General features: G+C 37.6%; 2 protein-coding genes across 3 annotated transcripts; both read right to left on the bottom strand.

Annotated features, from left to right (window-relative positions):
* Positions 1 to 211: 211 nt before the first annotated feature.
* On the bottom strand, positions 212 to 2,954 carry LOC143625074 (putative voltage-gated potassium channel subunit beta). Its single transcript, XM_077095529.1, has 4 exons — positions 2,430 to 2,954; positions 907 to 1,047; positions 645 to 809; positions 212 to 410 (listed from the first exon to the last, which is right to left on the bottom strand). Exons 1-4 carry the CDS (start codon positions 2,805 to 2,807, stop codon positions 297 to 299), a joined length of 798 nt encoding a protein of 265 aa, XP_076951644.1. The 5' UTR covers positions 2,808 to 2,954; the 3' UTR covers positions 212 to 296.
* Positions 2,955 to 5,194: 2,240 nt separating this feature from the next.
* On the bottom strand, positions 5,195 to 9,614 carry LOC143625075 (purple acid phosphatase 23-like). 2 transcript variants are annotated; one of them, XM_077095531.1, is made up of 7 exons: positions 9,336 to 9,614; positions 9,071 to 9,262; positions 7,807 to 8,143; positions 6,899 to 7,116; positions 6,019 to 6,209; positions 5,653 to 5,934; positions 5,195 to 5,531 (listed from the first exon to the last, which is right to left on the bottom strand). In XM_077095531.1, exons 1-7 carry the CDS (start codon positions 9,592 to 9,594, stop codon positions 5,394 to 5,396), a joined length of 1,617 nt encoding a protein of 538 aa, XP_076951646.1. In that variant the 5' UTR covers positions 9,595 to 9,614; the 3' UTR covers positions 5,195 to 5,393. The 2 variants fall into 2 exon arrangements, with proteins under 2 accessions (XP_076951646.1, XP_076951645.1); XM_077095530.1 differs by having other exon boundaries at positions 5,653 to 6,209.
* Between the last annotated feature and the right edge of the window lie 14,395 nt (positions 9,615 to 24,009).

Here is a 24,009-nt window from a genome sequence, read left to right on the forward strand (position 1 = left end):
GACGAGCTCACGGTGTCTGTTTTGCAGGTTATCAGAAGAACCATCTTAGGGTCTAGCCCCTCGTGGGAAACAGCTATCTAACCCCCAGGTTACCAGTAATCTGCCCGGGGTCCGGTTAGTGTTTCTTCAACAGCCTAATAATGGGCACCCTTAAACATATAAATATGTCACATCCCCACATATCAAAGTAAACTGGTGCATACAAGGTTCAGACACAACTCTTATTGTACAAATATCGAGCCAACAACTGAAACTGAAAACTAAACGTTTTTGTGTGTATTTGTGTATGTGTTCCTTCACCTATATGAATCGGGCTTCTTGGGTTTGCTCTGAACAACGGCCTCAATCTTCTCCATCACATCCGGTGTAAGCTTCGGTATCACATTTATGGCCTTCATGTTTTCTTGAATCTGCATTTCATAGCAACCCAAAAAGATGTTATTATGCAGAGTAAAGATGATGACAGCATTTTAAGCGTTGAAGTCGGGTGGGTTGGTAAAAGAGCCAAAACAAGTTTTTCTTTTTCAAAAGCGTGTTGAATAAAAAGAATATAGCTTGTTAGATATGATGACAAAATATATTTTCAATGAATAATCTATTTTATTTATATAATCTATTTTATATAAAAAGAATCAAGATGCGACCTGATATTCCTTTGTAGCACCAGTAATAACCGATGATACATTAGGATTTGCAGCACACCAAGCAATTGCAAGCTGGGATAATGGCACGTCTAGTTCATCAGCAATCGGTTTTAGCCTCTTCAATTTCTTCAGCACATCGTCCACCAATGATCGACTCGCCAGATTCTGCAACAGTTTAACATCACAAATTGATTTAAAAGTCAGCATAATGTTAACATACTGAATATCAAGTTAAAAAACAAGTAATAAACATTAAGTTTACCTTATAGTTTTCCAAAGCAAATCTGCTCTCAGGTGGAACCCCTGCATTGTATTTTCCAGTCAGAACTCCAGATGCAAGAGGACCCCAAGTTGTAAGCCCGATGCCATAGTTGTTGTAAAGAGGAAGATACTCACTTTCAACCTGCATGACAAGCAGACGCCCCGAAATCATTCTCCAAAACATCAAACATGATTATTCAAATTCGAAAAAACGTATTTTCTACTTAATTAATTCGTAATTTCAAGTCCCCTTTTCGCATGTAATAGGCAATTGCTCTTATATATACTTCGGGTGTAATTTGTAAAATTATGACATGACACGACACAAACTAAACACGAAATATGTGGGCTTGGGTTTAGTCTAAATGGGTTCGAATCAGTTTCCGGTTGAACAAGCAAATACGTCTATCTAAATGAGTCGTGCTAGGGTCAATTTAGTGGGTTTGCAGATTGATCTGTTTAATATCATGATTTTCAGAAAAAATGTGCTTTATGTCATAATTAAAGTAATCGGGTATTTTATGCCAAAACTTAAAAGATATAAAAGAGAAATTAGTATACCATAATTGTTTTATATATATTTGTATACAAATTAAATTAACATACTAACTGTGAGAACTAAATAGTGTAATTATATATACAACATAGTGCAATTATAGTGTGTAATTACACTACGATGTAATCACATAATCAAACTACTTGCAAATATAATTACACTACTTGATTTTTACAGTTACCACGCTAATTTAATTTGTATGCTAACTTTCCCCATTTGTAGTAAATATCCAATTTTATAGTATTAATATGAAAAAAAGGGCAAGTTAAACCAAAAACCTATGTGGTAAATTTCCAAATTTATAGTATTGTTATGCACAAAAAAGGGGGTTAAACAGTCGTGTTTCATTTCAACACGTGAATAATTGTGGCGTGTTCAGCTTCATGTATCTTAAACGATTTTTAGATTCAAGCCACCAACCATCAAACACGTCCCAATCAACACCTATACATACTCTAGCATCTAAAGTCTAAACTCATGCCTGATTTCCAATTTAAAAATAGTGGTTTGAATTTCAACCGATTTATTCGACCCCTCTTAAACAACCAACATTTCTACAAATTACTTTAAAAGGCACACAAAAATTGGCATGTGAGAATAATCTGTGCCATTTATTTTGCATCTCTCTTAGCTAAAAACCAACTATCATGTAGAATGGACAATTTTAGCCTTTTAGGTATCAAGCAATTCCACAATTACTCCAAATAACCTCAAACCTAAAACCTCCCAAATAGACTCTAACAAATGCTTAACAAAAACAAAGTCAACAATCACAAAGCATACTAAGGGGGTGCTTATTGCTTATTTTCACCAACTAATAACTTATTAACTTTTTAAAAAGTAATAAGGTGTTTGGGATTGCTATACACTTGTAACTTATTAACTTAATAAAAAGTTATAAGGAGGTAAAATAAGGAATCCCAAACACCCCTTAAGATTCAACAATTAGTGCTCGAAATGACACATACCTTGTGCCTAGAAAACATATTATACTCCGGCTGCTCGACGATCGGCCCAACCAAGTCCAACCGGTTCGCAACCCCCCACGCCTCAGTAATCTGCTGAGCAGACCACTCACTGGTCCCCCAATGATACGCCCAGCCTTTATCAATCACATAATTCATGGCCCTAACAGTCTCCTCAATAGGCGTACACAGATCCGGCCTGTGACAATAAATCACATCAACATACTCCATATCCAACCGCTTCAAAGACGCCTTTGTCCCCTCCACAATATGCTTCCTCGACAAACCCTTGTCGTTAGGCCCAGGCCCACCCCAAAATATCTTGGTGGACACAGCGATATCGGAACGCTTCCAACCGAGTTCTCGGATGGCTTGGCCCATGATTTCTTCGGCGCGGCCGTTGGCGTAGACTTCGGCGTTGTCGAAGAAGTTGACGCCGTTGTCGCGGCAGCATTGGAGTAAGGATTTGGCTTCTTTGACGTCGAGTTGGTTGCCGAAGCTGATCCATGCGCCGTAGGAGAGCTGGGAGGTTTTTGTATTCCATTGGTGATCTGTGTGTTTGTGGGGTTGACTGTTGGAGAAGGCGAGTAGATCTAGAGGTGGTCGGTTAACATAAGCATGTGACTGACAGAGTGACAAGTGCAGATGGTATAAGAGAATATTGTTCCAATTTTCACATGTTTTTGTTGGTCCAATACATGTGAATATAATTTCTATATATTTTATTTTCAATTCGTAATATCGGTAGAGTCGTTTAAATGGCTCGCCGCTCGAACTCGTTCGTTGCTCGTTTAGAAAATGTTCGCTTGATTGTAAATGAGCCGCTCTGCTCGATTTGGTTTGTAAATGAGCCAAGTAACAAACAAATGTCTGCTTGGTTCGGTTCGGCTCGATTTTTTTTTTAATTTATTTTATATATAATTATATAGGAATAAGTATATGCATATACCGACAACACACATAAAATATAACTATACAATTTTTTAAACTCTTCTAAAGGTTTCCTTTTCCGTCAATTTTATAGTTACTTTTTTTCGATTTAAGTTTTCATAAAACTAGAAGTTTGTTTACATGTTCATTATATCTCACTTCAAACTTCTTTCTAATACCCTATTAGATGTTTGTTTAAAAACTACTAATTTGTTTACAAAATATATTATTTACAGCCTTCAAGCTTGTTTCTTATTGAAATTTTCATAGTGAAAAAGAAATAAATAATTCTCGAAAATCGTTCGATGTTCGATAAAAAACGCTCGATTCGATTTTGGCTCGTTTCGATTTGCGCTCGGTTCGAATTTCAGCCGTTCGGTTCGGTTCGATTGTAAACGAGCCAAGCAATGAGCAAGCCTTCGCTCGGTTCGGCTAGGCTCGTAAACAGCCATAAACGTCGAGTTTGCAAGGGTTTCATGAAAAACAAGGGTTTCAAAACATAGGTGAAACGTCTAGACCACAGGGATTACTCTGATAGCCCAACCCTTGGACGGACCAAATTTTAGCTTATACGTGGCATTTTTTAGAAGAAGCACATACGTGGACGCAAATATGTTAACCGATCCTTAGCCGTTTTCCCCAAAAATTGCTTCGAGGTAGACATTTCCTCTAAAAAAATGTCGCATATCAGCTAATCTTTTATTTATCTATGGGAGTTGTTGGGATCACTTCAGCAGCATTGGTTTGTTTTGAGGTAAGAATCATGCCTTATGCGTGTAATTTGATTATAATCGAACTATTTTGTGAAAATCCACAATCTAGCCTTATGCGTGTAAATTGATAGTAAAAATTTGGGGCGTTAGGTAACATTTTATACTGAACTAGGCTTTGAATATTAAAAACCAAGTTAAAAGTCAGTTATTTATGTAAAGAGCAACGACGCAAGTATGTGCAGTTGTAGGCATAGACTAAAACCTCGAAACGCTAGTATGTTCATAGCTGGTTACTCAGGTAAAACAGTTTTGTTAGGTGTTTAGGCTATCATCAATTAGTTATATTGTTCATTTTAACCGGATATAAGCATGATTTATATAAATTGTGTCTGTTAACCGTATTTACAAGTTTTTGTTGATGTATTTTTCTAAAAGCTTTTTCTCGAATGGCCTTCTTTTGCTTGGTCCATGACAAAGTGTGACAAGAAGTCATGGTCTTGTATACAAAAATACTGAATAAAACGTAGTTTCACTCAATACTTAGTTTTCTCTGACCTTCCACTATTGAAACGGTCTATCAACCTTGATACTTAGTTGCTTGATTCTTTAACTTCATATAAATTCTTTAACTTAACGCACATTTAAGAAAGTGGATATACGACATAGTCGTATAATCAATAAAATCTTATACCTTTAGTCGCATTTTCTTTTAACAATTTCCCTTGTTTTTATTTCAACTAGTTATATATAAGATACTTGTTTGCACAATATAAATAAATAGTTCAACTTCCACTTGTCTCTACTTTTAACCCCTGCCTGCCCAAATGCGTTTTACCTGGCCTCATTGGTTAATACGACCCTTGCCCAAGTGCGTTTTACTTGGCCTCATTGGTTAATAAGGCATCAGTGGAGTTCCATGAGTTTGGCAATAACAGATTTTGACGGCTATATAAAAATGTAAAATTAAGTAAATGATCTTTTTTACTTTCCATCCCATTTTGCTAAGATACTATTTCTGCAACTCGAATTTGTGACTTCTTAATTACAATCAAACAACCTCTTGAGACTCATGAAAAAACCATAAAATTTTTCTTTTTGGCAAGTTGGCACAATCACACAAATGGGGGGTTCAAAACACACCTCACAGCGACAAATGTTGGGACAATTGCTACAAAATATGAAGCCATATAAAGGCAGTGACAAACATCAATAAACAAGTAGCCAAACAATACGATTCAAATCCAGCTGCAGTCGTGTGACTATGTTGCTACATAAAATCACAACATCATTCGCGTGCAATCAAAGGTTTAAAACAAGAAGAAGGTTAATGTATTATTACCTGTGGAGTAACCAAACACAACTCAGGTTGTCGAACGATGTAGATCTGATCACCCGTGCTGTTTTCCTTGTACATATCTTGGTTTCTGTGCCATGTCCATAGTGCATATGTAGAGTTCACAACCTAAAAACACAGTCTGATAATCAGAAGCAGAACCAGTTTACTATAAAAACCAGTTATTCTGACCCGTTTCACTTTTAGTTAATTTTATCATTTGACCCAGTTGGCCCATTCCATTTCTAACCTCAAGAATACCATGCCCAAAGCTGCTTTCTCTAAATGCGCTCCATTCGGGCTGTTTATCCCAGCAAAACTTACCCTTTGCAGGACCCGAGGTAAAATTTGTATGACACACCCCTCCAAATTCGGGTACATTATCCCGAGGTGAAGGACACTTTCCTGGTTCATCTGCATGATCCACATCAATCTTCTCAATGTTACCACCGTCTCCAATCGTTATGTACACGGGCCCACAAGGGTCCAAACTGTAATTATACACTCTATTCATCCGCTCGTATGCGTGCACCTGAAAGGCAACAAAGATTATTTTCTTAAAAGTGGGATTACTCATTGAGTAGATAAGATTCTTAAAGATTACATATGGGCTTACATGACCAGAGAATACGATGTCAACCCGATATTGATACAAAAGTTGTTCCATTTCTAGCCTCATACACTCAAACTCCTGATAATGTGACGAGTAGCTATTATACCAAGGGGAATGCCACGCGGCTACTAACCAAGGTGTCACACTGCGGTTTAATCGACTCAAGTCCTTTTGAAGCCAAGAATATTGTGCACCTGAAAATTATATATATTATCAAAATAACTGACCTGTAACCGAAATAACCAAACCCAACCCAAAACCATCGGTCTCGTTTTATGCTTTCTCAAAAACTGATTTTTGGTTCGGTTTCGGCTTTTCATGTACTCATCAGAAAATAAACCCCACAGAACCTGTAATAAATGGAAATGGTGTAGTCCAAAATTTTAGGCCCAAATGTGTAATTATCAGTTTATCAGTAATTACTTAACCAAAAAAAAATAGGCCCATATTCATTATTTAGGTTTATTATTCGGCCCAAAAGTTCAAGCCCAAATGGCAAAACCAAAACCTAACCCATTACAAAAACTGAAAACCAAAAAACGAAAGCAAACCAAAACCAAACAGAACCTGTAAAAAAAATAAAAAATAAAAACAAACCAAAGCATAGTAGATGGCGTAGCACAAAAAGTTTAGGCCCAAATGTGTAATTATCAGTTAATCAGTAACTTAAAAAAATTAGGACCAAAGTTTCTGGCCCAAATTCATTATTTGGGATTTTTTGGCCCAAATATTTCAAGGCCAAATAATCAAAACGAAAACCGAACCCATTGTCAAAACTGAAAAATGAACGCTTTAATAAACCCAAAACCGAATTTTCAGTTTTTGGTTCGGTTTGAGCCCCGAAACCGACCCATACTCACTCCTACGAGTGTTAATCATTTACCAGTTCTGTTGTAATCAACATATGCTCCTAACATAATGAAATGCACGCCCCCCGCATCAAACGAGTAGTAGAAATTGGTGTTAGAGCCCGACTCTTTAGAGGGGACCGCAAACCGTTTTAGATATGATTCAAAAGTGACTCCGGATGCTTGTGGCTCGATCTCGTGGTTACCTTCAATGACCATCATAGGTACTCTAGAGATTAAGGGCTCCATGAACCTGGACTATATTTAAAAAAAATGTCATAATATTATTTTTGTAATTCAAACAAATGTTAGTCGGGTTATCTTTTATCTCTAAAGGGTCAAATGGTCAGATCAAAAAGTCAACTAAAAGGTCAACCAAGTTGAAAGTCTACTAATTTGTTTTATTCAATGACTAAAATTATTATTGTAATGATACCGTTTCTCAAAATATTATGAGTACATTAGTTCTTTATAAAAACTCTAAATTATAGATGAACAAATCACAGGGTTAGCCCATTCAACATGCACTAAAAAGTGTCCTGTTCTAACCCTAACCAAGTGGTTCTCAAGTTAGGTTCTGGGGCCGACCCGGTTCCGGGTTTGGTCAAGAAAAGTCAACACCGGGTCTGGCCAAATGGGTCAGGTCGGAACTGGTTTTTGATGGGGAAAAGATCGGATTCAAATCGATTTCAAAGTATACGGCTACAACCCGATTTAAACCCTGCGGTCTGGGCCAGGTCGGTTCCAAGCCAGTCAACACCAGATCCGAGTGTGGTAAAAAAAAAGTCAAAACCTAGAGCAAACCGGGTCAGAACTGGTTCAAACCAGTTTCAAAGTATAGGGTTACAACCTGATTTCAACCCTATGGGCCGGGCCGGGCCAGTTCCAAATCCATCAAAACCGATTCCAGGTTTGGTCGAACTGGTCAATATAAGAAATTTACCTTCCCCATCCATCCCAACGAGGTTGATACGTTTCACGAATCGGGGCATCGGGGAACGCACATGAGAAGCACGGTGCCCCTTTACCGCCAGTTGTCAGGTACTGATTGGCATAACTTAAATCACCAACCATTATAACCAAATCGGGCCCGTTTTCAGTTAGATGGTCAATTGTGGTTGTTGTATTTGCTGTGAGGCCCAGATCCCCTACAACTGCAATTCTGTTAGTGTATGAATTCGGGCCAGGCCCTGGCAACATCTTAAAGACATGTTCTTTGCTCATAGCTGAAATAGAACTGTCTCCACATTTGTAGTAATATGTTGCACCAGGTTCAAGACCTTCATTACATGAATAAAAAATGTTAGGGAGTGTATAGATGCATTGATAAAAGAGGTTATAATTCTTGATTTGACTATTTTATTCAAAAGAGTTATAACTTAAGAAGCAACTTTGACTGTAATTAGTCATAATCAGTTTTTGTTGTACGAAATGAGTAAATTAATGTGTTAATACGATTAAAAAAACTATTTATTAAAACTATATGGTTAAATATTCTTCACTAAAAAAATTTACGATGTCATAAGCACATGCTGGTGTCATAGAAGTTTAGACCGGTTGTATTGTGACATGTAAACGTATCAGAAGCATGCCAACATGTAGACGGGTCAGAAGCATGTCAGCAGGTTGTAATAAATTGGCTAAACGGATCGTAAACGGGTCAACCTGTTTTACAGGGCCGGCCCATGGGCCAGTGAAACCCAACAAAGTCTTTAGGCCCACACTTAATTAAGCCCTCCAAATCCAAAAAAAAAACACTATTACATATTATAATGGACAAAGTAAACGCTTCCAAAATCATTGAGCCGACCTTGCTGTATAATTAAATGGGTTTATGGTTGTTTGATTAAACAAGTTAACCCGAACATGACACGTTTAATTAAACCTGGATCTGCTTAAGTAAATCGGTTGAATGGTCGATGGCTATTTAATTAAATATTTTAAACAAATCAACTCAAGCACGACCTGTTTAATTAAACAGATAAGATATAAAAACCCAAAACCTACTATTTTTCGTGTCCGCGTCAAGAATTAACACCTCTAGTCTTTTCACAATGAAAATTCAGCCCCTACTTAGATAAAACAAACAACTACCAACATGGCAACATTAACTAATATTTAATAACACTAAATTAAGCATTACTAAAGTATTAAGCTAGAGATTAACGACAAGAAACAGATTTGGTAATAAATTATTAAGCTCATACCATCAATTTTAACATGATGAATAATTCCAGAACTATAATTAAGCAGCCCCTCAAACGGATACAACTGATTATAAACAACCGAAACCCCGTTTCGTTTATTCGAATAACCTCCGCTTTGTTTCCCATACCACACCTCACTACCAACACTAGACGGATCAAGTGGTATCACATTCTTCCCAATCTGTGCATCCCCTTCAAAACACCACCAAAATTGCATTATCTAAAAATGATAAAATGAATTAAATTAAATTAAATTAAATTATACCAGTGATCCATGAAACCCACATGGAGTTTTGGGATGCAATTGCTAAAGCAATCTGTTCTGGGAAATTTGAAGTAGCATTTTTCTTTAGTCTTGGATGGTTCATGGGTAGATCATCACTGCCCCGACGAAGAGACGGGTCGAATTTGCGGGTTACCGGGTTAAATGGGCCGTCTAAGGTGGTGGGTATGTGACATGAAGCCGTTGATATTGTTGTTATCAATGTGATTAAAACTAGGGGGTTGAGAAGAGTGATATCCATGGTGAAAAGGTTTATGTGTTTTAGTTTGAATTATTAAAGTTTCAGAAATGGAATATCATAGCGGATATTCAGTGATCCAACTAATTTTAATTTTGATTATTTAATTCGTGTTAAAGTCGCTCTCACGATCATTTGTTCTTAATATTTTAATCCGAATTTATATTCTTGTGTTATGAGTTATTTTTCACATAATGTAATGTATACTTTAAGTGTATTCTTGAGTTTTTTATTTAAAGGTTTTGAAAAAAAAAGATAAGAAAATTTTTTTTGTTTCATGCTTGAGTTTTCTTTTTAAATTAAAATAAAATTTAAACCTTTTTTCCTTCAAAACTTTCCAGCCAAATATGGCCGGATTGAGAATGAAAAATTTATATATTACTAATTTACTCATCTTGACTTTCTTATCTAACTCAAGAATAAGGATATAATTATAAAGTTACAAGTTTTTTTCTTATCTTTTCCTTCTTATCTAACTCAAGAATGTAATTAACACTTTCTTTTCTTTTATTTTATTTTAACTCAATAATATATTTTAAGTATATAATTTCTTTTCCTATCTTCCCTTATCCAATCTTATCATTTCTTTTCCTTTTATTTTAAACCCGAGAATGCAGTGTATCGATGATTATTAATGAATAATGAGTGAGTGATTTACAAGAATACAACTCACAACACGTAAGAACGTGTGTAAGGAATGGAGTTTCTATAGGGCGTTTTTCGTCATGTGATATCACGTCATCATAGGAGTTTTTTGACAAAAAAAATGTAGTGAATTGAGCTCCTACCAATTATTATTATTATTCCCACCAATAAAAAAAGCTTCTTTCCCTCACCCGACGCTTTGTAGAAGCGCTCCCCACCTTAAAAGAGCTCAAAGCGCCTCTGGGGGCAATGTTCCCGAGCACTTTGGAGCTAAAGCGTCTCACTGCAGGGGTTCTAACAACATTTTTGCAAAAAAATGTTGAATGTGATCTTTATGTCGTATAATTTCTACACAGCGTGCTTATCAATGCTAAGATGCCATCTACTACAACTAAGCATATAACAGAAATTGATAACACTACTCCAAATTTATCATTTGTTACAACAAAGTCAAGCATTAAACCAATAACTAATCTAGCATGTAAGGCTCAAAATCAAAACCTTGAGATAAGTCAGATAACATAAGTAACTTGTTACCAAGGAGGGAACACTCGACAAATTAGGACACATACAAATTTTCAATCATAACTTCGAACAATTTTCTAAGGTGTTTTCAGAAAAAACACATTATAAATTACAATCAAAAATTGATTTTCTTTTTACCTGTTTGACTTTCACAAATCTACTTACTTTACTTGTAAATTTATATTTATTTGTAAAAATAAACCTGGATGGTCATGGATTCTCATACGTTATTTAGTCTCATGCGTCATTTCTACCATTCAATCGTTCGAATAAATAAATTTTAATCATTTACTGGCTCAAAACATGTAAAGTTAAGGGCTATTATACTTTAAATGATTATTTAATAAAGGCTTTTTAGTAATCAATATGGATTCAGAACTTCATGAGATAGTTCGGTCCATATACGGTCGTTAGAGCATTGAGTGACCCTTTCTTTTCGTTGTACAAGATTTAGAAGTATAAATATACATTTTTATCGTATCTCGTTCGTTATTCAAATGCCAGTAAATGATTGCTGAATTTGGAACTTTTAACGTATCTCCATAAAATATTATATTTTTGGAAACATAATGCATTTTGTTTTTTGTTTTATCTGAGAATTAAATAATTTTTATTAGTTTAGCTCTAGAATAGATAAACATAAACTCATATGGCTGATGGCTCATGTAACTTTGTCCAATGCACACACAAGTAGGCCCAAAATCCAGCCCCAAAAGTGGCCCGTGTTTCCCTTGTTCAAGCACAAACTATGGATTTTTGAGCTACATAAGATAAACGTAAAAGAGCGAGGACAATAAGAGAAAATTTACATGATCCATGAACAAGAATGATGAGAGGAAACCCGTGACTATGAGAGGAGGGGATTGAGAAAGGTGTCACAATTGTGTAGGAAGAGAGAGTATGCTAGTTCGTGGGAGCAGGAGAACAGATAAACTAATGTGAAAATTGAAAACACTGCTAATCGTCAATTCTTAAACTAGGGATAGCGACAGACATGCATTTTATTTCGACCATTTTGGTATTAAAATCAATGGTACATGTTCTTTTGGTCTTAATCTTAAAACTCAATCAAAATGTATCATATTTTATCGTTCTCAATGACTTTTAGTGAAACGACAGTTTCACCATTTGATCACATAGAGATTAAAACACGTTGGTAAGGGTATATTAAACCCTTTCTAAATTCTATACCAACTGAAAGAAAAATAGTTGAATCCAAATAAACTATTGTATTTTTAATTCAAGAGTAAATTACGTGAACATACCATATGGTTTCATTAAAATTATGAGTTTGAACGATTATTTACTTTTTATGTGTTTGGTCTCTTGTTTCATTGTTAAAATTGTATACCTTTTATTTTTCTTCTCGTATTATAAAAACATTATAACATTTTTTTTAATTATTTTTCTATAAGTATACATAATGTTAATATTCTTTATCTCGATAGCAGCCAATTAATTACATTCGAAATCCACCGTCAGCCACTCGCTACTATCACCCACACCCTCTACCGTCGTCAACCACCCACCGCCACCATCAAATAATAAACCTTTGTCTCAAACATCATCCCTTTACTATATTCCATTATCATCACACATTCAACACCTACCACTACCTGAAAATCGTATAATTTAATCTAAAAAAATCGATCTTAAATCATTAATATCACTGCTTTTTAGCCTATGAGTTGTCTTAACAAAAGCTTTTTGGTCTATTGATATCAAGATACCGAATAAGACTTTAATTATGCTAAGCGGCGAGAGATTAAAATCTCGTAGATGAAGAAAAAAAACATTAAATAACATTTGTCATAGTTATTGCAACCTTTGTTTGATTTGTATATATGCATAACGTTGTGAATCAAATATGTGACATTAATTGGGTTGTCCCTTGAGTCGAATTGAAGGCTGTTTTCTTTGTCCCATATGGATTCTAGATAGAAAAATATAATTATTTTTGCCTACGGAATTTATGATCTAGTAGGCACCATACAACCCATGCGGAATGATACTAAACAATTTGTAAATATATGTTATCCATATTCTAATGAATTAACGGCGTGGATTACGCCAATGGCTCCACAGCCAGTATATGACATTGATTCTAGATAAATGAATGATTAGTGAATACGTAATTACTCGCCGGTGATTTAGGGGAAAATGTTATGCTGCTTTTTGAAGCCAACTCATGTGCATCCATTCCACAAAATACGTTTCAAATTTAATTATATTTAGAGAAAATTACTGTTTGCGTCCCTGTGGTTTTAAGGCGGAGGCACAATGAGTTCCTAAAAGTTTTTTTGAACTGGTTGAGTCCCTGTGGTTTTAGAAACGAACAATTTGAGTCCTTGTCACTGTACATGTATAGGGGCATATGTATGTTTAGACTATTCTTGTAAAAATATACATGTTGTATTTTATACAACAGAGGAGTATCTTTGTATGTTTTCGCCTTTCGATCAATTATACAATATACTTTTAAACAAGCTGGTATTAGACGCAATTCAGTGTTTCTGTAACCGAACCATTCATCCCATCTTAAGCCTTAACTGTCCATTGGTTGGACCAGTATTAAAATGTGGATTATCTTAAATTTACATTTTGAAATTATATGTATAGCAATTTTACATAAATTATCAATTTGTTGGTATGAATTTGCAATTTTAATAAAACATGAATATTATACAAATGAAAATATGGAGTTTAAAGTAGTAAACGTATTATAAAATGAAATTTTTAAGAGAAAAAATTGAAATTATGTCCGACCACCGAGCCTGGTTCACAGCTCAACCGAGGGAGATCTATACCTGGTTTCTGGCTCGACCGACCGCTCTAACCAGGTTCTAGTAACAATGTAATATTACAAACCCCAGAATTATGTTTGAATATGTTGTAAAACAAATCTTTCTTGCATTTGTATATGTTATAAAAAAATTTAATACAATTGCATATGTTGTAACCAGTTGTGTGATTTGTATGTGTGCGTTCGTCTTTGATGTATTTCACATGCGTGATTGCATAATTAAGGAGATTGAGGGGCTGTTTGGGATTCTTTATTTTTACCTCCTTGTAACTTATAACTTATGATAAGTTAAAAAAAGTGTTTGGGTTTCCTTAATATGTGAGAGGAAATGTTGATAAGTTACACTTTTGTAACTTATGACTTCTTCTTATAGTTATAAGGAGGTGAAAATAAGGAATCCCAAACAGCCCCTGAGTTGATGTATGTTACAAGGCAACAATTTTCTTTTAAATGATTTAAATTGTTACTTATATTTTTCAAAGCACTTGAAATTTTATATACTTAAATAATTATAAATAACCTTATAAATATTTTTGTTACTATAAAAACAAACTGAAGTCAAAATTTCTCAAAGGTGTAGACAAAAGGGAAGAGCTCAAAAGTGCCAAAGTTTTCATTAGTAAAAGAATAAAAGGGAAAAAAAATAATAGTCAACCAATTTGAACAAACATATGTTAAATTATTTGTTCGATATTTTACCACTAAAAAATTAATAAAAATAAAGATAAAAACAAAACAATATCCGTCATATTTGTTATAAAATAGTTTTTCTTCCCTAACTTTTATATGTTTTTGGGTAGGGGTGTTACGAGTTTATCAACTCATGAGTTGCTTTAGATTAATTTATTTAAAATCAAACTGAACTAAACTTAAACGGCATGAGCTCGAATATTAAATGCAACTCAATAAATGAATTGAACTTGAACTTTAAAGGCTTGCAAATATGTAAAAGATTATTGTTTATATATTAACATGCTATTACTTATATAAAATTATATTTAATCATATCTATTTGTTAAAAAACAATTGCATATATCCTCCTCCAAACTTAAAAAATTGCATATTTTTCCTAGCAATGCAACTTTTTATGTTGCACATTATTTTTTCAGTTTTAGTAAAAACAAAAGATGACCCGCCAAACTTGTTTGTTGCCAAACACAGCCCTACAAGATCCATTCTTTTCACTTTCATATGCTGAAGTTGCAATTGAGTACAAGGTACAGCATCCCTAGCATGATGAACCACATGCTAAGCATAAAGTACAACATATCAAGCATGGCCCCACTAATGTCTCCGACCATCTCTTTGTTGCTTCTATTTAAAGGTAACATGGAAAAAGTTACTACCAATCAATGAAACAAAATCATGGAAACTCATGGGTGGTTAGTCAAAAGCAAAAGCTTAGGAAACTTGTACCTTTTCACCAAATTACAACCATAATTATAATTAGGTTTAACTTCTACTATGAAGAACTATTGTTAGTGGAATAGTAACTTAAAGTGGATAATCATACACAATACTTGGTCAAATCTTAGAACAATCGTAGTGTTTGTGCTAACATCTCATATATCCCTCACGCCCTTCAGACTCATTGTGAGTGGATAAAAGGAAACTTATTTAAATATGAACGGAAATGTATTTTCTGGATGAATGATGCTTTAGAAAGTCAATCTGTGACATTCGTGACAAAACCGGATACACTTCAGTATTCACAAACCGAATAAGCGAATAAACGCTTATTACGTAACGAACGAACGCTTAACCGAACGGGTCTGGTTATGACCCAGATATCTCGAGGGGGGGGGGGCATCTATAAGTGATATACGTTTAATATAAGCTAGCATGCTAGTATTATGGCCTTAGTTCGATAGCAAACAAGTTAAACTAAAACATGCTCGTTTAATTACCCGCTATAGATTTAAGCGTGAAAGATACTTACCAACCAAGCATTGTATCATCCGTTGAGCCGAAAAAGACTTACCAAACACTTGGTGGAAATGTTTTAAGCAATCCGTGAAAATATTTTCAATTTTTATAAACGTATAGTATGTTTTTATAAATTTACACAAAAATAGCCGAAAAACACTCGTTTTCGCACTGTTCGACGCACCCGATATGTTTTTCGCACCAAACACCGAACCCGAAATAAATTTGGAATCGGCATTTCACGTTCGGACAAGAAAATCGAGAAAAGTGGGCCAAATGGGCCCAAAAGGGGGCCCAACAAGCCCAAGCCCACCAAAGTGGACTAAAAATACTTTATATTATTATTATTATTAAGTCTTTTAATATATAAACTATACTTAGATATTTTTATCAAAATTTCCGGAACTTCAAAGCTTCAAACCTGCTGTTATTTCATCCCCCAACAAAACCCTAAGGTATCATAGCTATTTGATCAATTTTATACATGTTTAAGTATGTTTAATTTCATATAAACATAGTTTGATTACCAAAAATCACTTCTAACCATGAAAAAACTCTAAAAATTGTTCAAAAACATGGTTTGATCATACACATGGTTAAGAACCTGTTTGGATAGTTTTTTTTGGCCATAAACACGGATTTGAGGGTTTAAATGACGTTTTTACGGTTCAAAAGTTCGGTTTTGTACCCTAACCGAAACCCTAAGTTAAGGGGCTGTTTGGTTGATGAAAATTTCTTGGTTTGTGATATAGGACTTGTATCTAGCCTTCATAGAAACACAAGAGCTTGAAAACTTGATTAGAAATGCGAAAACGAACCAAAACCGCTAAGGTAATGCCGAATCACTTGTTTACGGGCTGTTTAGGTTAAGGATGTGATGTGCACATTTTTAGGTCTTGAAATTTTTCAGAGACATTAGGGACCATATCATTGAGTCCCTGTCCAAATTTTCTAATTTTTCGACCATCCTAGAATATTTGGCGAATTTATTACCGAATTGGGATGTTTAATTGGGAAAAATAGTTAAAATACTTGAAAAATTATGAAATTTTGTAGGGAACTCAGATTTGGTATATTTTTATCACATATGAAATTTGGAATCATTTGGTAAATTCTAAGTGTGTTTTGTGCATATACGTGTATATGAGTTTTATAGTCGAATTTGGCCCGAAAAGAATATTGAAAAAGGTTGTTACATTCTGGAATTGATACATATGGTTTTAGGATATAGTTTGAGTATCCAAGAATTTTTTTGGAATTTTCGGAAATCGTTTGGGATAAACGGATGATTTTCAAGCTAAATATAGCAGGTAAAATGAATTTTTATAAATTAATAAATCAGTAAATAATTCCAGAAATATTTTTATAAAAATATACATATTTTATTTGATAAGTGGCTAAATTTTCATAATTTAATGATTCATGGTTAATTAATTATGCTAATTTGAAGATTAAACAAATTCAATTTTAATAAAAACCGGCAAGTTCGCGAGTAACGAACCTACAGGAATATCAAAACACCAAGAGTGATCAAAAATCATATTTTTGGATTAATTAAGTAAAAACGAACATTTTTATGAGAAACCTTGACAATTTGGATAGATTGTGCGCGTTTCTCCTCAAATAAAACTGAATAAACGGAAACGGGCCCCGTAGGGAATCCGGAACCCCAATGTGTGATCTTTCTTTATAACTTAATCATATTATCGACCAACACATTTACCCAAACTTACTTCCCCATAACTATTTTCTGAACGCATAAACGAACAACTTGGCCCAGCTGGGAAAATGGGGAAACTGAGCCAAGTTCAGTTTTAAGTATTAGACATCGAACAACATGTAACACCCCGACCAAAGGCGGATTATACATCGGGGCGCCACATATTGTTTCATTACTCGCGACACTATTGGTGTCAATATTTATTAATACACATTTATCGCGCACGCGCAGCGGGAACACAAGATAACATAAAGTAAACATAAATCAATATAATATAACTCAAAATATTCAAATAACATAAACTTGTCTTGTTACATTTTAATCTAGGTCCAAAGCAAAAGAAAATATCCTACGTGTCCTCAAGCTCCAAAACAGCTACTGCAAACCTGAACATGTGTTAAATAAACGTCAAACACTTGCGTGTTGGTGAGAAATCAAGTTTAATACAATACATAGATAACAACAAATCTGCGCGCAACATGTGTATGTCTGGTTTTCAACAAGGGTGTAATCTGATCGGGACCAACTCTAAGATTCATAGACTGCCAGTGCTCACAATTGAGCTCACAAACAAGACAAACTGTGCAAGTGTAAACAAAAGAGAAAATCATAAACGATAGTTCTCCCGTGTTCATCTAATGGTACCATGCGAACTGCGGAATAGACCGACAAGACGGTTAATGATCCACACATACAAATAAACAGCCAAGTCTACGTCCTCAACACATGGGATACTGCGCGACTAAAGTTCATAAACAAGTTTAAGACTCTAAGTTTTGTATGAACACATGAACATCCCAAAGCATTTAAAAATAAAAAGGGATTAGGTACGAGATTACTCACTTGATAAAGATGCGATGAAAGATATGCAAGAACCAAACTCTTAAACAAGCAAAGTTAACCTATAATTAAAGATTATTGGTTTAACGATTGGTTTTAGTGTCTTGATTATATGTTAGCATAAATAATAAGTAAATTATTATATATAATATATATTACCGGAAAAGCAGGGCAGAACAGGGAGGAAGACGGAGGCAGAGAGGGAGGCGGCAGGAGAACAACGGCAGAGAGCAAAGGGAGGAAGATAATAAGTGTAGTGTGTGAAGTGTTAAGAAAATACTATATTTATAGGCAAACCCTAGGGAACATAAACCCTAGAAAAGATCAAATCAAATCAAAACAAAAGATATCAACAGTAAAAGATTCCAAAAGCAAAGATATCAAAAGATATGGTGGCAGCAGGAAAAGAGGAAAAGGCTGACAAGATACTGTTCAAAGCATGGGAGATGTCAGATAAAGTTACTGGTCAAAGCATGGAAAAGCAGATCTCAAAAGATAATGTCAGTCACTTTTTCTGTCAACCAATGGGGTTGGTGCGCATGCTGCGCCGAAAGTAACTTTTCAGACATAAGATAGGTTAGGTCAACAGCACAGAAGATAAGACATCACAAAAGCAAACAGGCTGGATAAAACTGGAGAAAAAGACTTAAAGGTCTAGCGCGAGAAGGCTGAGTGCGCGAGCGCGAAGGCTGGCACAACAACACTTAGCGCGCTGCGGGAGGAATCACAAGTCCTTAGCGCGCTGCGAGAAGAACATAAATCCTTAGCGCGTCGCGGGAAGAATTACAATTCTTAGCGCGCTGCGAGAAGAACTACAATTCCTAGCGCGCTGCGAGAAGAACTACAATTCCTAGCGCGTCGCGGGAAGAACATACATTCTTAGCGCGTCGCGGGAAGAACATACATTCTTAGCGCGCTGCGAGAAGAACTACAATTCTTAGCGCGCTGCGAGAACAGTTCTCTTCGCGCATCGCAGGAACAAGTTGTCTTCACGCAGGCTTCCTTGTAAGGAGTCTGGCGCGTGGAGCTGCGCCGACATCCTTAGGCGGGAAGAACCAAAGGACAAGCAAAGAGAAGAGAGGGTTCAAGGCTTAAGGGTTAAGCAGGAGGGCGGGACGGCGACAAGAGAAAGAGGCGGGACGGCGACAAGAGAAAGAGGCGGAAAGGAAATTATTATAAAAAAATAAATATATTTAATTTAATTAAAAAGTTAAATTTAAAAGATTAATAATAAACTTTAAATCATAAAAAGAAACGGATCAGAAAAACGGGTACCTGGGTCGGGTCGGATTCGGGCAGTTGTCACAGTCTCCCCTTCTTTAAGAAATTTCGTCCCGAAATTTAACTCGAAGTAGGATGCGCAGAGAAAAGGTACGGGTACTTGATCTTCATCTGATCTTCCCTTTCCCAAGTGAACTCGGCTCCGCGCTTGGACTGCCAACGAACTTTAACAATAGGGATGCGACTGCGCTTGGTTTTCTTCACCTCGCGATCCATAATCTCAACAGGCTTCTCAACAAAATGCATAGATTCATCAACTTGAACTTCATCAAGAGTGATGTGGAGGTTCTCGTCAGCTAAACATTTCTTGAGATTGGATACATGGAACGTTGGATGCACATTGCTGAGCGCGGGCGGCAGGTCAAGTTTGTAGGCAACTTTTCCTATACGCGCGAGAATCTTGAATGGACCAACATAACGAGGCGCAAGTTTACCTTTCTTCCCAAAGCGGACAACACCCTTCCAGGGCGACACTTTGAGGAGAACAAGATCACCAACTAGAAATTCGAGAGGCTTTCGCCTGCGATCTGCATAACTCTTCTGTCGGCTTCTGGCAGTCAGCAGATGATCACGGATCTTGGCGATTTTATCGGTTGTCTCTTGAACTAGTTCGGGTCCTGTGATTTGAACTTCACCCACTTCGTTCCAACAAATCGGTGAACGGCACTTTCGACCGTAAAGTGCTTCAAATGGGGCCATACCGATACTAGAATGATAGCTGTTATTATATGAGAACTCGACCAGAGGTAGGTGTGAATCCCAATTACCTCCAAAATCAAGAACACAAGATCGGAGCATATCCTCAAGGGTTTGAATGGTGCGCTCAGACTGTCCGTCAGTCTGAGGATGATATGCTGTACTCATGTCCAAACGAGTTCCTAGCGCAGATTGGAGAGATTTCCAAAAGCGAGATATAAAACGGCCATCGCGATCGGATATGATGCTCAAAGGAGTACCATGGCGGCAGACAATTTCCTTGACGTAAAGCTGCGCGAGATGCTCAACACGGTAGGTTTCACGAATAGGCAGAAAGTGAGCAGACTTAGTCAATCGATCCACTATTACCCAAATGCTATCATGTTTGCTTGCTGTCAAAGGTAACTTGGTGATAAAGTCCATTGCTATACTCTCCCATTTCCACGTAGGAATTTCTGGTTGTTCGAGCAAACCAGATGGGCGTTGATGTTCAGCTTTTACCTTAGAACAAGTCAGGCATTTAGCTACGAACATAGCAATATCCTTTTTCATATCGGGCCACCAATAAGTAATGCGCAAATCCTTGTACATCTTATCAGCGCCAAGATGAACGGAATACCGAGATTTGTGCGCTTCACTCAGTAGGACAGTGCGAAGATTCTCATCACTAGGGATCCAGATGCGATTAAGATAGCAGAGAATTCCACTCAGATTAGGGACAAAATGCGCTTCCGCGCCACACGCTAACTCGGCGCGAAGGTTGCCATTGCTGATGGATGCGCGCTGCGAGTCGCGAATGCGTGATTCAAAATTGCTTTGGATCGGCGCGAAGTGAAGCTGGGTGCGCAGCAAGATACAGTTAAGCTGGCAGGGTTTACGGCTGAGCGCATCAGCTACCACATTAGCCTTACCAGGATGATATCGGATCTCACAATCGTAATCGCTGATGAGTTCGTTCCATCGGCGTTGTCTCATGTTAAGTTCCTTTTGATCAAAAATGTGCTGAAGGCTTTTATGGTCAGTGTAGAGGATACACTTGGTACCATAGAGGTAGTGTCTCCAGATTTTCAAGGCAAATACAACTGCACCAAGTTCGAGATCGTGAGTCGTATAATTCTTTTCGTGAATTTTAAGTTGCCTTGATGCGTAAGCGATAACCTTGCCACGTTGCATAAGGACACAACCGAGACCTTGGTTAGAGGCATCACAATACACGACAAAATCATCATTACCCTCAGGTAACGCTAGAACAGGAGCTTCACACAACAAACGCTTGAGCGTTAGGAAGGCTTCTTCTTGCTTCGAGCCCCAAAAATACGGTTTGCCTTTGTGCGTCAAAGCTGTTAAAGGCAAAGCGATCTTTGAGAAGTTCGAAATAAATCGCCGGTAGTAACCAGCTAAGCCCAAAAAGGAACGGATTTCGGTAGGAGTGGTCGGTGTAATCCAGTTCTTGATTGCTTCAATTTTGGATGGGTCGACATGAATACCCATCTTGTTCACAACATGGCCAAGAAATTGTACTTCATCAGACCAGAATTCACACTTGGAGAGCTTGGCAAAGAGCTGCTCGGTTTGAAGCTTTTGCAACACCAATCGAAGATGTTGTTCATGCTCGGCCTTGGTTTTGGAATATATCGGAACGTCATCGATAAACACAATCACGAATTTATCCAAGAAAGGCCTACACACCCGATTCATTAGATCCATGAAAACGGCGGGTGCGTTGGTTAAACCGAAGGACATGACCAAGAATTCAAAATGGCCATAACGAGTACGAAAAGCAGTCTTGGGAACATCCTCTTCACGAACACGCAACTGGTGATAGCCAGAACGGAGATCGATCTTGGAGAAACAAGAGGCACCTTGGAGTTGATCAAAGAGGTCGTCAATACGCGGTAAGGGATACCGGTTCTTAATGGTGAGCTTGTTCAGCTCTCGGTAATCAATACACATGCGAAACGATCCATCTTTCTTTTTAACGAACAACACCGGAGCACCCCAGGGCGAAGAGCTAGGGCGAATGAATCCTTTAGCGGTCAACTCTTGAAGTTGGCTTGCTAATTCTTGCATTTCAGCGGGTGCAAGACGATAAGGAGATTTGGCTACGGGGGAAGCACCAGGGACGAGATCAATACGAAACTCGACTTCACGAGCGGGAGGGATACCAGGAAGATCATCAGGAAAAACTTCAGGGAAGTCACGCACAACAGGGATTTCGCGAAGTTTCTTCTTTTCTTCCACAGGTTTGACCACATGGGCTAAGAATGCCACACATTTCTTCTGCAAAAGTCTTCGGGCTTCAGCGCAAGACATAAGCTTAAGACCGCGGGAGGGTTTCTCGCCATAGATATGAAGATCACCATTTTCTCGAGGAATGCGAATCAACTTCTTGGCGCAAATAACTTCGGCGCGATTTTTCGAGAGCCAGTCCATACCAATGATAACATCAAAACTTCCAAGAGGCATGGGAATGAGGTCGATCAGAAAATCGTTTTCGTTAAGGTTAAGCGTGCAATCTTTAATCACTGAGTTTATTAAAATAGTTTCACCATTAGCCAATTCAACTGAAAAGTTTTCGTTTAAGTTTCTGCGCGGTCGCGCAAGCTTCTGCTCAAATGCGCGAGAGATAAAACTTCTATCGGCGCCAGTATCAAAAAGTACAGATGCATAGTGTCCGTTAAGTAAAAATGTACCATTTACTACGTCATTATTCGCTTGCGCTTGTTGCGCGGTTATATTAAAAGCTCGTCCTCTCGCCACTTGGTTCGAAATTTGGTTCACCGGATTCGCTTGTGTGATTTGTACTTGTAGCCTCGGGCACGCGTTCCGGAAATGACTGGGATCACCGCAGTTAAAGCACGATCTGGGTCGTGGATTTTGGTAAGTTGGTTGTGGGTTATGCAGGTAGGTTGGTGGTGTTTGCACAATTGGGTTGACGGGAAGGACTCTACAGGTTTCAGCAGTGTGACCAGCGCGGCCACATCGGTTACATTGTCGACACGGGAATTGAGGTGGGTGATGAAGTCTACAGGTTGGGCAGAAGGGATGGTTTCCTGTGTAAGGTTTCTTAGTTGGCGGGGCAGGGAGTGCTGGATTGGTTAAGGCATAGTTGTGGACTACAGGAGGTGCTGGGTAGGTTGACAGTGGGTTAGGCGCGTATACTGGAGGTTGATAAATGGGTTGCTGGACAATGGGAGGGTTGGTAAGCGCGTAGGCTTTATGATTGCGCCTGCGCTTGAGGTTGTTATGGTGTGAGGGTTCTGGTTTGGGTTCTGATGGTTCAGGGACAGTCTTGGTGGGCTTGGTTTTCTCAAATCCCCGCAGGAACAGGGTTCCTGCTCTGACATGGTTGTCGCTGAGCACAGCGGCCAACTCGATGGCGTCAGAGAGGGTTGCTGGGTTTCTGGCCCATACAGAGTCTTGAATTTCCATGGGGAGACCCCAAAGGAACTTCTCGATGGCTCGGCGGGTAGGGGTAACAAGGTGAGGGACCAGTAAACTTAGCTCGTGGAAGCGCGTCGCGTACTCTCGCGCTTCACCGCTGTACTGTTTCAGGTTCCAAAATTCTTCCTCCAGGCGCTTTACTTCGTTGGGAGGGCAGAATTCTCGCATCAGGAGATCCTTAAATTCCTCCCAGAGCATGCTAGAAGCAGCTTCTGCGCCACGCGCATGAGCTACTCCATTCCACCATGTAAGCGCCCTAGATTCCAGGACACTTGAGGCATATAAGGTTCGTCTGTCTGGAGGGCATTGGGTATGGAGAAAGGTGTTTTCAATCTTCTCGAGCCATTGGAGCATCACGGTGGCTCCTTCGAGACCTGTGAACTTGGGAGGGTTACCCGCATTAAAGGACTTAATGTTGTAACGGGAGGGGTTGGCATTGTTTTGGTTTAAGGCTTGGGCTATTGCGGCGGCCATTTCCTGGGAATGTTGCTGCATACGCCTGCGCGATGCTTCTCTCTGGCGATAGCGAGCTGATAGT

This window comes from Bidens hawaiensis, unplaced genomic scaffold (assembly GCF_021521415.1).
Source record: "Bidens hawaiensis isolate Kalapana, Puna unplaced genomic scaffold, B.hawaiensis_p1.1 tig00004020_1, whole genome shotgun sequence".
Taxonomy (NCBI): Eukaryota; Viridiplantae; Streptophyta; class Magnoliopsida; order Asterales; family Asteraceae; genus Bidens; species Bidens hawaiensis.

Coding starts and splice junctions, on each gene's coding strand:
- LOC143625074 (XM_077095529.1), bottom strand. CDS start 2,807: ATGGGCCAAGCCATCCGAGAACTCGGTTGGAAGCGTTCCGATATCGCT. Junction 810..906: donor TTGCTTTGGAAAACTATAAG/GTAAACTTAATG, acceptor AAACTGTTGCAG/AATCTGGCGAGTCGATCATT. Junction 411..644: donor GTGCTACAAAGGAATATCAG/GTCGCATCTTGA, acceptor TATGAAATGCAG/ATTCAAGAAAACATGAAGGC.
- LOC143625075 (XM_077095530.1), bottom strand. CDS start 9,594: ATGGATATCACTCTTCTCAACCCCCTAGTTTTAATCACATTGATAACA. Junction 8,144..9,070: donor TCATCATGTTAAAATTGATG/GTATGAGCTTAA, acceptor CATGTAATGAAG/GTCTTGAACCTGGTGCAACA. Junction 5,532..5,652: donor TTGGGCATGGTATTCTTGAG/GTTAGAAATGGA, acceptor CTGTGTTTTTAG/GTTGTGAACTCTACATATGC.